The sequence below is a fragment of the Brachionichthys hirsutus genome, chromosome 2, assembly GCF_040956055.1.
Source record: "Brachionichthys hirsutus isolate HB-005 chromosome 2, CSIRO-AGI_Bhir_v1, whole genome shotgun sequence".
NCBI classification, from domain to species: Eukaryota; Metazoa; Chordata; class Actinopteri; order Lophiiformes; family Brachionichthyidae; genus Brachionichthys; species Brachionichthys hirsutus.
The window spans coordinates 1786761-1798951 of NC_090898.1; the positions used below are offsets into that span (position 1 = coordinate 1786761).

The 12191-nt window shown below is 49.0% G+C and overlaps 1 protein-coding gene across 5 annotated transcripts; it reads left to right on the top strand.

Moving 5' to 3' along the window:
* Positions 1-4841: 4841 nt before the first annotated feature.
* On the top strand, positions 4842-11158 carry hck (HCK proto-oncogene, Src family tyrosine kinase). 5 transcript variants are annotated; one of them, XM_068748034.1, is made up of 12 exons: positions 4842-4973; positions 5404-5437; positions 5604-5694; positions 5781-5876; positions 6053-6156; positions 7982-8131; positions 8349-8501; positions 8583-8765; positions 8856-8932; positions 9323-9476; positions 9692-9823; positions 10956-11158. In XM_068748034.1, the coding sequence occupies exons 1-12, from the start codon at positions 4842-4844 to the stop codon at positions 11156-11158; spliced, it is 1509 nt and encodes a 502-aa protein (XP_068604135.1). The 5 variants fall into 5 exon arrangements, with proteins under 5 accessions (XP_068604135.1, XP_068604119.1, XP_068604104.1 ...); XM_068748018.1 differs by having other exon boundaries at positions 5410-5437; positions 5601-5694; XM_068748003.1 differs by lacking the exon at positions 5404-5437 and having other exon boundaries at positions 4842-4980; positions 5568-5694.
* Positions 11159-12191: the final 1033 nt, after the last annotated feature.

Consider the following 12191-nt stretch of genomic DNA (forward strand, 5'->3'; position numbering starts at 1 on the left):
TGTCTCTGTGGAGAACGCTTTCTGGACGTGACGTCATGACGTCTTGCTGCAGCATCAGCCTGTTCTTCCCCAGATGTTGTAACTGGAAACGCAGCGATTGCAGCTGCGAGTTCTGGGATGACGCAACGCTTCATCCCAGATGGACGAGCAGAAGGGACAGAAACTAACGTGACTTTCTTTATGAAAACGCTGCAAAGACGCGGTTCTTGCCTCCGTAAGCATAACGAGTATCGCGTGAATAGATCTGCACGACTGTCGGTCAGGTTATGATCAATCCCAATTATTGTTTGTTCTCTAAAATGTACAAAAGTAGTGCAAATAGCTCATCGAAATCAAATTGAATTGAATAATTATGAATATAAAGCCTCAAGGCAACACTTGTCTTCTTTTGTCCATCAGTCACTCAAATCTGAAAAACATTTGACACCATATAAAAGACAGCGAAATATTGACTGGAGAGTTGTATCTATATTTGCATTGATTAAATATCAAAGTAGTCAAAGTAGTGATTTTCATCCAACATGGAGGTTTCAGTCCAGCCGCAACAAAAGCTGGTAGCCGGAGGCACAACGTTAAAGATGCCCTCCCTCCCTCCCTCCCTCCCCCCTTCCTTCCTTCCTCCCTCCCTCCCTCCCTCCCCTCTTCCTTCCTCCCCCCTTCCTTCCTTCCTCCCTCCCTCCCTCCCTCCCCTCTTCCTTCCTCCCCCCTTCCTTCCTTCCTCCCTCCCTCCCTCCCCCCTTCCTTCCTCCCTCCCTCCCTCCCTCCCCTCTTCCTTCCTCCCCCCTTCCTTCCTTCCTCCATCCATCCCTCCCTCCCTCCCTTCCTTCCTTCCTTCCTCCATCCATCCCTCCCTTCCTTCCTTCCTTCCTCCCTTCCTCCCAGCCTCCCTTCCTCCCTCCCACCCCCCTCCTCCCTCCCACCCCCCTCCTTCCTCCCTCCCTCCCTCCCACCCCCCTTCCTTCCTTCCTTCCTTCCTCCCACCCTCCCGCTCTTTCTTCCTTCCTTCCTCCCTCCCACCCCCTTTCTCCCTCCCTCCCTCCCCCCTTCCTTCCTTCCTCCCTCACTTCCTTCCTCCCACCCTCCCTCTCTTCCTTCCTTCCTCCCTCCTTTCCTTCCTCCCTCCCTCCCTCCCTTCCTTGTCCCAGGCTACCTGGTAATGTTTCTGACCAGGAGCACACTAAGCGATGGACATGGCGATGAACCGTTACAACCACGAAGGTCTTTGGTGTTGAATGTCCAGCCTGGTGGTTGTGTGGCCTCTTGTGTCCCTGTGTCCTGTTGGACACTTGTCCCTGTGTCCTGCTGGACACTTGTCCCTGTGTCCTGACAGCATGCTGTTAGGGTTGTAGATGTATGACTGTATGCACTAATGTGAACATCAAGTCATGTTTGTGTGTTGTTGTTGTTGTCGGCGCTACAGTGAGTGAACGTGCTGCTGCAACGTTTCCAGGAGGGTCGTTGATGCCGAGTGGACGATGAAGTTGGTTTCAGGCTGCAGTCGCCGCTGATGTTGCTCAATGACTGCTTTTCATTGGCTGGTGGCCGTCAATGTGCTGCAGTATTTGAATTTGTCCTCCAGACAGCGTGCGCTCCCTTATCTGTGTTGTCCTTGTTGTCTCAGAGGACATCAGGTTCACTCGTGTCCACATTGCTGAAACGCCACGCTAGGGTTGAACACAATACGTTCTGGATGTGTCACGGACACGGACCCATGCCCTGGCATCCAGAATGACCTTTAGGTATGGAACACGGGTGTCCCCCATGTTCTGTCCCTGAGGGCGGGACAGAAGCAGTTCACAGTAATGGCAGACTGTTCAGGACAGACAGTTCAGGACAAGCTGAGTTTGGAGTTTCTCTTTTTTATTTTTTTACAAATGTTAATTTCAGACCAGAGGAACCTTTTCATTTTCGGAACGTTGCAGCTCCAGGTAAAGGACATGAAAGGTCCAATTCAAAGGATCGTTGTTCAAAGTTCATCGCTCGATGCGTTGGGAGGCCAAGTGAAGCCAAAGAAGGGATATGATACTGAGGAGGAGGAGGAGGAGGAGGACATTCCTGTGTGTGATAAGTGATGCATGCAGATTAAAATCATGTGAGTCAGTTTGAAAATGCTTCTTATACTTGATAGCGGGTTGGTGACATGAACCGTGTTAAAACACTTGAATCGCTACACGGAAACATGGATGACAGTGGAAGTCATTCAGGAAGATGTATTTCAGTGTCTCTACAGATACTCAGATGGCTTCTGGCGTCCGCGGCAGCCTGATCAGAAGCTGAAGAGGAACGAGTTTCGTAACGTGTGGAGAAAAGGAAGCAGCTCGTTCACAGCGTTGCTTCTGATCGTGCGAACGCAGGACTTCCTCTATTTGAGGTGAACAGAATCGCTCCGGTTGCCGGGCGACGCCGCGCAGTGGACGCTTCAAGGCTTCGGCATAGTTCACCTCATGGCACACGTCTCACAGCACTTTGTGTTGTTGCGTGTTTAGTTCATTCATGAAGATTTGAAAACTAAAGAAGTATTTGTTAAATGTTCATTTTACCAGCTATATATTGCTGCAGAAAGCACAAGCCTGTATTTATAGATCGATGGTATATATCCGTGTATTGTACTGTGTGCGTCCAACTGTCCGGATCGTGGCGGAAGGCTGACTGACTGTAATTTAATGGATGACCTCTGAATTTAGGTTGTGTTCATCCAGTCAGCCGTCGGGTAAGATGTCTCCGAGACAGTAGAGGAGGATGTGATGGGGTGTGTCTGGCAGATAGAGGAGGATGTGATGGGGTGTGTCTGGCAGATAGAGGAGGATGTGATGGTGTGTGTATGGCAGATAGAGGAGGATGTGATGGTGTGTGTATGGCAGATAGAGGAGGATGTGATGGTGTGTGTCTGGTAGATAGAGGAGGATGTGATGGGGTGTGTCTGGCAGATAGAGGAGGATGTGATGGGGTGTGTCTGGCAGATAGAGGAGGATGTGATGGTGTGTGTATGGCAGATAGAGGAGGATGTGATGGGGTGTGTCTGGCAGATAGAGGAGGATGTGATGGTGTGTGTATGGCAGATAGAGGAGGATGTGATGGTGTGTGTATGGCAGATAGAGGAGGATGTGATGGTGTGTGTATGGCAGATAGAGGAGGATGTGATGGTGTGTGTCTGGCAGATAGAGGAGGATGTGATGGTGTGTGTCTGGCAGATAGAGGAGGATGTGATGGTGTGTGTATGGCAGATAGAGGAGGATGTGATGGTGTGTGTCTGGTAGATAGAGGAGGATGTGATGGGGTGTGTCTGGCAGATAGAGGAGGATGTGATGGGGTGTGTCTGGCAGATAGAGGAGGATGTGATGGTGTGTGTCTGGCAGATAGAGGAGGATGTGATGGTGTGTGTATGGCAGATAGAGGAGGATGTGATGGTGTGTGTCTGGCAGATAGAGGAGGATGTGATGGTGTGTGCCCGGTAGATAGAGGAGGATGTGATGGGGTGTGTCTGGTAGATAGAGGAGGATGTGATGGTGTGTGTCTGGCAGATAGAGGAGGATGTGATGGTGTGTGTCTGGCAGATAGAGGAGGATGTGATGGTGTGTGCCCGGTAGATAGAGGAGGATGTGATGGGGTGTGTCTGGTAGATAGAGGAGGATGTGATGGTGTGTGCCCGGTAGATAGAGGAGGATGTGATGGGGTGTGCCCGGTAGATAGAGGAGGATGTGATGGGGTGTGTCTGGTAGATAGAGGAGGATGTGATGGTGTGTGTCTGGCCGATAGAGAAGGATGTGATGGGGTGTGTATGGCAGATAGAGGAGGATGTGATGGTGTGTGCCCGGTAGATAGAGGAGGATGTGATGGGGTGTGTCTGGTAGATAGAGGAGGATGTGATGGTGTGTGTCTGGCAGATAGAGGAGGATGTGATGGTGTGTGTCTGGCAGATAGAGGAGGATGTGATGGTGTGTGTCTGGCAGATAGAGGAGGATGTGATGGTGTGTGTCTGGCAGATAGAGGAGGATGTGATGGTGTGTCCCTTGCAGATAATTCCTCTAAATACTTCTTCCGTCTTCCTGCACACTACTGGGCTCTGTCAACACCTTCATCTCTACTCTTCATCACTCTAACATGCTGAACATCCTTCCTGTCTCTACTCTTCATCACTAACATGCTGAACATCCTTCCTGTCTGTCTCTCTGTCTGTCCAGTCTGTACAGATCCATCTCTCCCTCTTTACTATCTAACCTGCATACAGGTCATCATATGACCTCTGTTTGACCTTTGCCTTGCATCTCGTCTCCCTGTACTCCTGTTTACTCTCTTCTGTCCTCTCAATGTCCCACTTCTTCTGAGCTAACCTCTTTTCCTGTAGACACTTCTGCACTTCCTGGTTCCACCACCAGGTCTCCGTATGCCCTTTCCTTCCGGAAGACACACCCAGTCCTCTCCTACCTGTCTCTCTGATCACCTTAGCTGTTGTATTCCAGTCTTCTGGATGCATTCAGAGTCCCTACTCTCAGTCCTAAACATTTCCATTCCCTCTTCTCTTGCTGCTGATGCGCCCGTCTTCCTCCTCTTCATCTCTGTCTTCGACCCACAGTAATCCAAACAAATGGTCCCATCAATCCCAACTTAAGAGTGGCCTCCACCGGTGAGGTTTGGATTTGAGCAGCATCTGTCTGTTAACTGGATCGCACCACGTTTTTGCCCTGAAGCTTGGGATGGGTGGGCATGTGGAGGGGAGAATCCATTCATCTGTGACCTTGGCCAGGATAAAGAGCTCCATCCAGATGGGGTTTTTAAGATTTTATTTGACTTGTTTTGTATACATGATCTGCTTCTTCTTGTTCATTTCTTCAGAAGTCACCATGGGCGGCATCGGCTCAAAGAAGAAGCAGGAGTCCCTCGGCAAAGCGACTGGGAATGACGAACTGCAGAAACACGCACAGACGGCCCACTATGTCAAAGACCCCACCAGTGGAAACGGTGGGAGCAAAGCGGTAAGCAGCTGACATCTGCACATGTTAGCGGCCATGGCAACAGCTTACGTATCCTAATCAACTTACGCTCATCGCTCCGAAAAGGCTCATTCCAACTCAGCTGATTGCAAATGAAAAGCCACAAGTGATAGAGTGTGGGTTGTTCGTGTGAACTGTGCAGTGGGTCGAGTTCCGCTGGGGTTCCTCTGGCTGCTTCCTGTGTGCTAACGTCGCTGCTAAATGAAGACAGGGGACGGGGCAAACAGAAGCAGGGGCAGGAGGCATGAAATCCGCCTCAGCTCGCTACGGAGGTCTTACGTTAGTCAGGAGGTGAAGTTTAAAAAGACTTTGCTGTAGCAGAGAGGATAGATCAAGAACGTCAAAGTCTTTTCACAGCGTGCATGTCGAGTGGAGTCCCACGATGTCCCACCTTGTCTCTCTGTCTTTACAGAACAAGATCACGTCCAATGCAAACTCTTCGGATGGTGAGCGCTGTGTTTATTTGTCTCTTACATTCATTTACTTGATGCGTTTAGATGAATATAGCCAGCCAGTCGTGTATTACATGTCTCGCTTTGCTTTAAATAAGCCTCTCTTGTTCTCTCGCTCCGTGAGCAACGTGTCAGAATAAGCCGTGTGCTTCTCTAGGAGACAACGTCGCCATGGCGCTGTACGACTATGAGGCCATCCATGAAGGAGACCTTGGATTCAAGAAGGGCGATAAGCTCAAGATCTTGGAGGAGTAAGTTCAGCGTGGCAAAGAGTCTGACATTTTGCTTCTTGCCTTTCTCATTGTGTTTCCAAATGTTTTGCCCTCTCACCCTGTAGATCAGGAGAGTGGTGGAGAGCTCAGCTGATCGGAACGGGGCAGGAGGGTTACATCCCCAGCAATTATGTGGCCAAAGATACCCTGGAGGCAGAAGAGTAAGCGTGGTCACATTGCCAGCCCAACAACAGGACGTATTTGTGTATGGCCTGGTGTTAATAGCACGTGCCACGACTGCGTGAGGCCAAACGTAGTAGCAGTGCAGCTTTCCAGAACGAAGCGTCTCGAAGGAGCAGCCGTTCCTCCTCTGACTGGTCTGCTTCCTGTTGTTCAGGTGGTTCTTTAAAGGCGTGAGCAGGAAAGATGCTGAGCGGCAGCTGCTGGCCCCTGGGAACAAACTGGGCTCGTTTATGATCCGAGACAGCGAAACCACAAAGGGTGAGTCAAACGCACCTGGCAGCAGGTTGTTTCACAAATAGTCCAAAAAGAAGCGTCAAACGGCAAAAGACCTCAACGGACAAGTCACGCCTGGCTGCCATTCGCCGAGCCTCTGCAGAAAGACACGGACGTCTGCTGGTTGGGGTGTGAGCAGGGAGATGAGGAAGGAGGACTCCCCGAGGAGGGGAGCCTCCCTCAACTAGCCTGGATTATGATCTAATCCTGCTCATAAATGTCCTTCAGAGAGGACATTTCGCTTCACAGTGCGGCTGATGAAACCGTTTCAGGTGTTGCACATAAACTCTTTGTGTCATTTCTAACCGGATACTTGTTTGTAACTGGTTACTAATAAATGCTATTTATCTTGTGTTCTCTTGTTACTTAGTAATGGATACTTGCAATACGCTATTATAAACAAATACAGTAATACCTCGATATACCAGTACTTTGACGTACGAACAGTATTTCGCTTTGAGATGTGATCACGTGGACGCTAGATAGCCGAGCGTTTGCTAGCGCCGCTAGCTAGCTTCACTCGTCAGCTATTCTGTTTGTATCTGTGAGTATTCCTGATAAGAGAGTGGTGAGGAAGACGATGATGACGATGGAGATGAAGCATGAAATTCTCCATCAACACGGCCGTGGTGTCCATAAGTGATGGGACACGCCAGTACGAGTGGAGTACATCGACGATGTGTACAATCCTCAACCAAAAGGATGAATGCTGTCAAGAACACAAAGCCTTCCAGAGGCAGAACTACTATGTCTAAATTTATGTACGAGTACCTGTAAGGTACAATTACTGCATAAAGTGTTACGTACTGTCCAACCCCCCTCCTCAGTTATTTTATATGGGAAAAATGTATTAGAAGTATGAGCGATTTGAGTTAGGAGCTTGGTCAAGGAAAGAATTATACTCATACGTCGAGGTATTACTGCATTACGTCAAGGTATTACTGCATTATGTTGAGGTATTACTGCATTACGTTGAGGTATTACTGCATTATGTTGAGGTATTACTGCATTTCGTTGAGGTATTACTGTATTACGTTGAGGTATTACTGCATTATGTTGAGGTATTACTGCATTACGTTGAGGTATTACTGCATTATGTTGAGGTATTACTGCATTATGTTGAGGTATTACTGTATTACGTTGAGGTATTACTGCATTATGTTGAGGTATTACTGCATTACGTCGAGGTATTACTGCATTATGTCGAGGTATTACTGCATTACGTCAAGGTATTACTGCATTATGTTGAGGTATTACTGCATTATGCTGAGGTATTACTGCATTACGTCGAGGTATTACTGCATTATGTCGAGGTATTACTGCATTACGTCGAGGTATTACTGCATTATGTCGAGGTATTACTGCATTACGTCGAGGTATTACTGCATTATGTCGAGGTATTACTGCATTATGTCGAGGTATTACTGCATTATGTCGAGGTATTACTGCATTACGTCGAGGTATTACTGCATTACGTCGAGGTATTACTGCATTATGTTGAGGTATTACTGCATTATGCTGAGGTATTACTGCATTACGTCGAGGTATTACTGCATTATGTCGAGGTATTACTGCATTACGTCGAGGTATTACTGCATTATGTCGAGGTATTACTGCATTACGTCGAGGTATTACTGCATTATGTCGAGGTATTACTGCATTACGTCGAGGTATTACTGCATTATGTCGAGGTATTACTGCATTATGTTGAGGTATTACTGCATTATGTCGAGGTATTACTGTACCTACTGGATAAAAAGTCATTCCTAAGGGCTCCCCTGCTAACTCCAGATTTGTTCTTCGACCGTAGGCAGTTACTCGCTGTCGGTCAGGGACATCGACGCTCATTCTGGAGACACGGTTAAGCATTATAAGATCCGTACGCTGGACAATGGAGGATTCTACATCTCTCCTCGAAGCACGTTCAACACCCTGCAGGAGCTGGTCACCCATTACAAGAGTGAGTTGTAGTACAGGCGATACCATCCAACACGGCGGTTGTACTCAACGATGTCAGCAGGGCGACGGATTGAAAATACATTAAACGCAAGTTTAGCAACGTCTTCATCATCACAGTCCAATTCAAGACGTTAGCGCAGTATACTATTATTGCATTTACCTTTTACCTCTAGCAAAACCATTCAGGTCACCTATGACGTTACTTTTCTTCACTCAAGAGCAGGGAGACGGCCTCTGTCAAACGCTGACGAGCCCGTGCCTGAGTCCCAAACCAGAGAAGCCGTGGGAGAAGGACGCCTGGGAAATCCCCCGCTCGTCACTGAAACTGGACAAGAGGCTCGGCGCTGGCCAGTTCGGAGAAGTCTGGATGGGTGAGGCGGCCGGGAATCATCGAGGACTCCGGCCGCGCATGGAGCTTTCTAACTCTCTGGGCTGTTTCCGTTTGTATTCAGCGACATACAACAAGCACAAGAAGGTCGCGGTGAAGACCATGAAGCCCGGCAGCATGTCGGTTGAAGCCTTCCTGGCCGAGGCCAACCTGATGAAAAGCATCCAGCACGACAAACTGGTCCGCCTCCACGCTGTCGTCACCAAGGAGGAGCCCATCTACATCATCACTGAGTACATGGAGAAAGGTGTGTGTGTGATTAAAGCCAGTTCAAAGTAAACACATTCACGTTGTTAAAGGGAGGTTTCTTCATGTGTCTGTGTTTGCACATTCACAGGCAGTTTGTTAGACTTCATAAAGAGCGATGAGGGAAACCGCCTGAAGCTGCCTAAGCTCATTGACTTCTCTGCACAGGTGAGATTCACGCGCCGGGCCTACGTTTGACCTACGACCCCTGGTTGCATAGAGGGGAACACACCTCGAGGTTAGACAACGTCCTCGAACTGACAATGACGTTAGCTATTGTTGACGAGCAGCCGGCGATCGAAACTAAATGCTGCCTGAGATAAGTGTGAACTTCAATCATTCACCTGTATGAACGTAGCGCGGCACACACGCTTCCTGCTGCCAGACTGGCAGTTCCAGTCTAACCAGTAACACCTTCTGGCAGTTCGGAGCGGGACCCACATGTGCGGTGGTTGTAGCATCCGTCCTACTGAACCGTCTCATTTGCTCGGTGTTTGATCTGCCAGCGTCAGGATGGCAGGAACTCTTCATGTCTGCGTTTCACTAACGTCTCTCTAGATTGCAGAGGGGATGGCCTACATCGAGCAGAGGAACTACATCCACAGAGACCTGAGAGCTGCCAACATCCTGGTCAACAAGGCCTTAGTGTGCAAGATTGCTGACTTTGGCCTGGCTCGGATCATTGAAGACGACGAGTACACGGCGAGGGAAGGTGTGCGGCCGGATGCCCGCTCGCGTTATTGAGAAACTAGAGTGGGGGGGTCAGAGGTCATCAGGTTAGGGTTCAGAAATAGAAGCTGATGAAGTAAATGTCACTCTAGGATACTTCATGAGGACTGAGGTGCTAGACCCCGGTGTAAACTTCCAGTCGGTGTCGTCGCTGTAGCAAAGTCGCCGTTCGTTCCAACTCTCAATGATTTCCACCAGGAGCCAAGTTCCCCATCAAGTGGACGGCCCCCGAGGCCATCAACTACGGCTGCTTCACCATAAAGTCTGACGTCTGGTCCTTCGGCATCTTGCTGACGGAGATCCTCAGCTACGGGCGGACACCTTACCCAGGCAAGTGGCTCAGGAATTACCCAAACCAAGGAGGGGGGGGGGGCAGTGGTTCCAAAGCAAAAACTAAAATATTTCAGCAAATGCATCTCGAAAATATCAGAATATTTCAAGTCAAGTTTGAGTAAATTGCAATTTATGCAGTTTAAATTTAAATACCATGAGCCTCGGTTCAGTCACGGGGACGAATGATGAGCCAACCGTTGTCCAGAAGGCACCCGCCGACTCCCCCTGCAAGGAGGGCAAGCAGCAGAAGGAGCTTCACAAGGAGAGGACTCAGGCTGGAGTCAGAGCAGCAGGAGCCTCCTCACAATTCAATTCAATTCAGTTTTATTTATATAGCGCCAGATCACAACATAAAGTCATCTCAAGGCACTTTACAGGATTAGCAGGGAAAGACCTGCAGGGAAACACAGAACCCAACTTGACCCACAAGAGCAACGGAGGCAAGGAAAAACTTCCCTTTAACGGAGGCACACAGGACTTCCACACAGGAAGTGGACTACGAGAGTCACAGCCCTGATGTCCGTCCACTCATGAAGCCTGAGCAGAAGAAGAACTGGACCATGACTCAGCTGAAAGTAGATTTCATCTGGAAGTCCAGGTCCCAGAGTCTGGAGGACGAGTGGAGCAGAGCAGAATCCAAACTGCTTGGAGTCCAGTGCAAAGTGTCCACAGTCAGGGGTGGTTTGGTCCTCTGGGTCCGATCCAGTCCGAAGCCAAAGCTGAACCGGAGAGATTGGAGCGCTCTGTGCCTCTGTCTGCTGTCCAGCTTCCTGGAGACGCTGGCGTCCTCTTCCTCTGCGATCGGTGCAAAGGAGGACGGACCAAGTGCCGAGTGCACAAACGAATTCCATATTACAAATCTCTTTTTTTGGACTGATTTTATACAATATTCTAGCTTTAGATGCCCCATTTGTATTTTCACCAGCTGCAAGCCAGAAGTATTGAAATAACAATTTGAAAAAGTCTTGAAATATTTAAATCTAAGCATCATACATTTAATATACATCACATTTTCAAAGTCTGAGCTGCATCACAGGATAGAAACCGTGTCCGTGGTACTGAAATATTCTGACTTGTTCTGACCGGATCCGTCGCCTCGCTTCACCCAGTCGCGTTCTCTTGGTTTCAGGGATGACCAACCCTGAAGTGATCCGCTTCCTTGAGAAAAAAAACCGGATGCAGCGCCTGGACGGCTGTCCCACAGAGCTGTATGGGATCATGCTGGAGTGCTGGAAGAACAAGCCGGAGGAGCGGCCCACCTTCGAATACCTGCAGAGTGTCCTGGAGGATTTCTACACGGCCACAGAGAGTCAGTACCAGCATCAACCGTGACGCGTCTTCAGTCAAACCAACGGCCAGTCCGGATCCTGCAAGCAGCACCGACACCTCGCACTGTCGCTTTCGCTCCTTCCAATTCATGCTTCCAGTTTCTGTACTAGCTTAATATGCGCAGGGCCGCGGGGGGGGGGGGGGGGGGGGGGCTGGAGCCTACACCAGCTGACACTGGGCGAGGGGTGTGCCGTAGAAAGGCTGCGACATAGAGCAGCACACAACGTCTCTACACGGGACTGAACAGAGACAGAACTGTTTCCATGAGGTTTGTGGCGGGTGGGGGGGCAAGGTGAGACACACCTGCCTTAGTCGGGGGGGGGGGACGTTTGTCTTTGCATTGCCAATAAATTAACTACAATTTCTCAGAAGATGCTTCCTAAATTGTGACTTTCCATTTGTGGAAATTGTGGACTTTCCATTTACACACAACAGACAGCAAGTGTCTGTTGTGTGTAAGCCCTGAAGAAGAACAGGAAGTGAACACCGTGTGTTCATGGCGCTCGACACGTGCTGGAAGACATGTCCAGAACGCAGGAGGACACAGTGCAGCATTCACAAGGATTATTTTACACACAAGCAGGGCCATCAACAGACTTGCTGGGGCCTGGGACAAGCAGGAACCATATGGGCCCCTCCCCACAACACACACCGAATAATCCTCAATTAGTCAAACAGCATGTATAACAGTACAAGTACAGTCAAACATCCTGTCTAAGAGGAGCATTTCACAAAAGCCCTTGCGGTCTTGTTTCCGTTGAAAGTCCTTCGTACATAAATCATCGACATTTACCAATACAAATAAAACTAAATTAAAAAGACACTTAATATGTACAACGTAGGTGGACAAAAAAGGGGGGGGGTTGATCCGGAGAGAGTCGTGATGACTATCTCTGTTTCTGCCCCCCTGAAAGGTGTATTTTTAGGGCCGTTTTGAAGGAGGCCAAATAGGTGCATGTTTTGAGGGCAGGAGTCAAAAAGTTCCACCCCTGGGTGGCAGTATTGTAAAAAGATGATTTACCCATGTTTGTCTTAG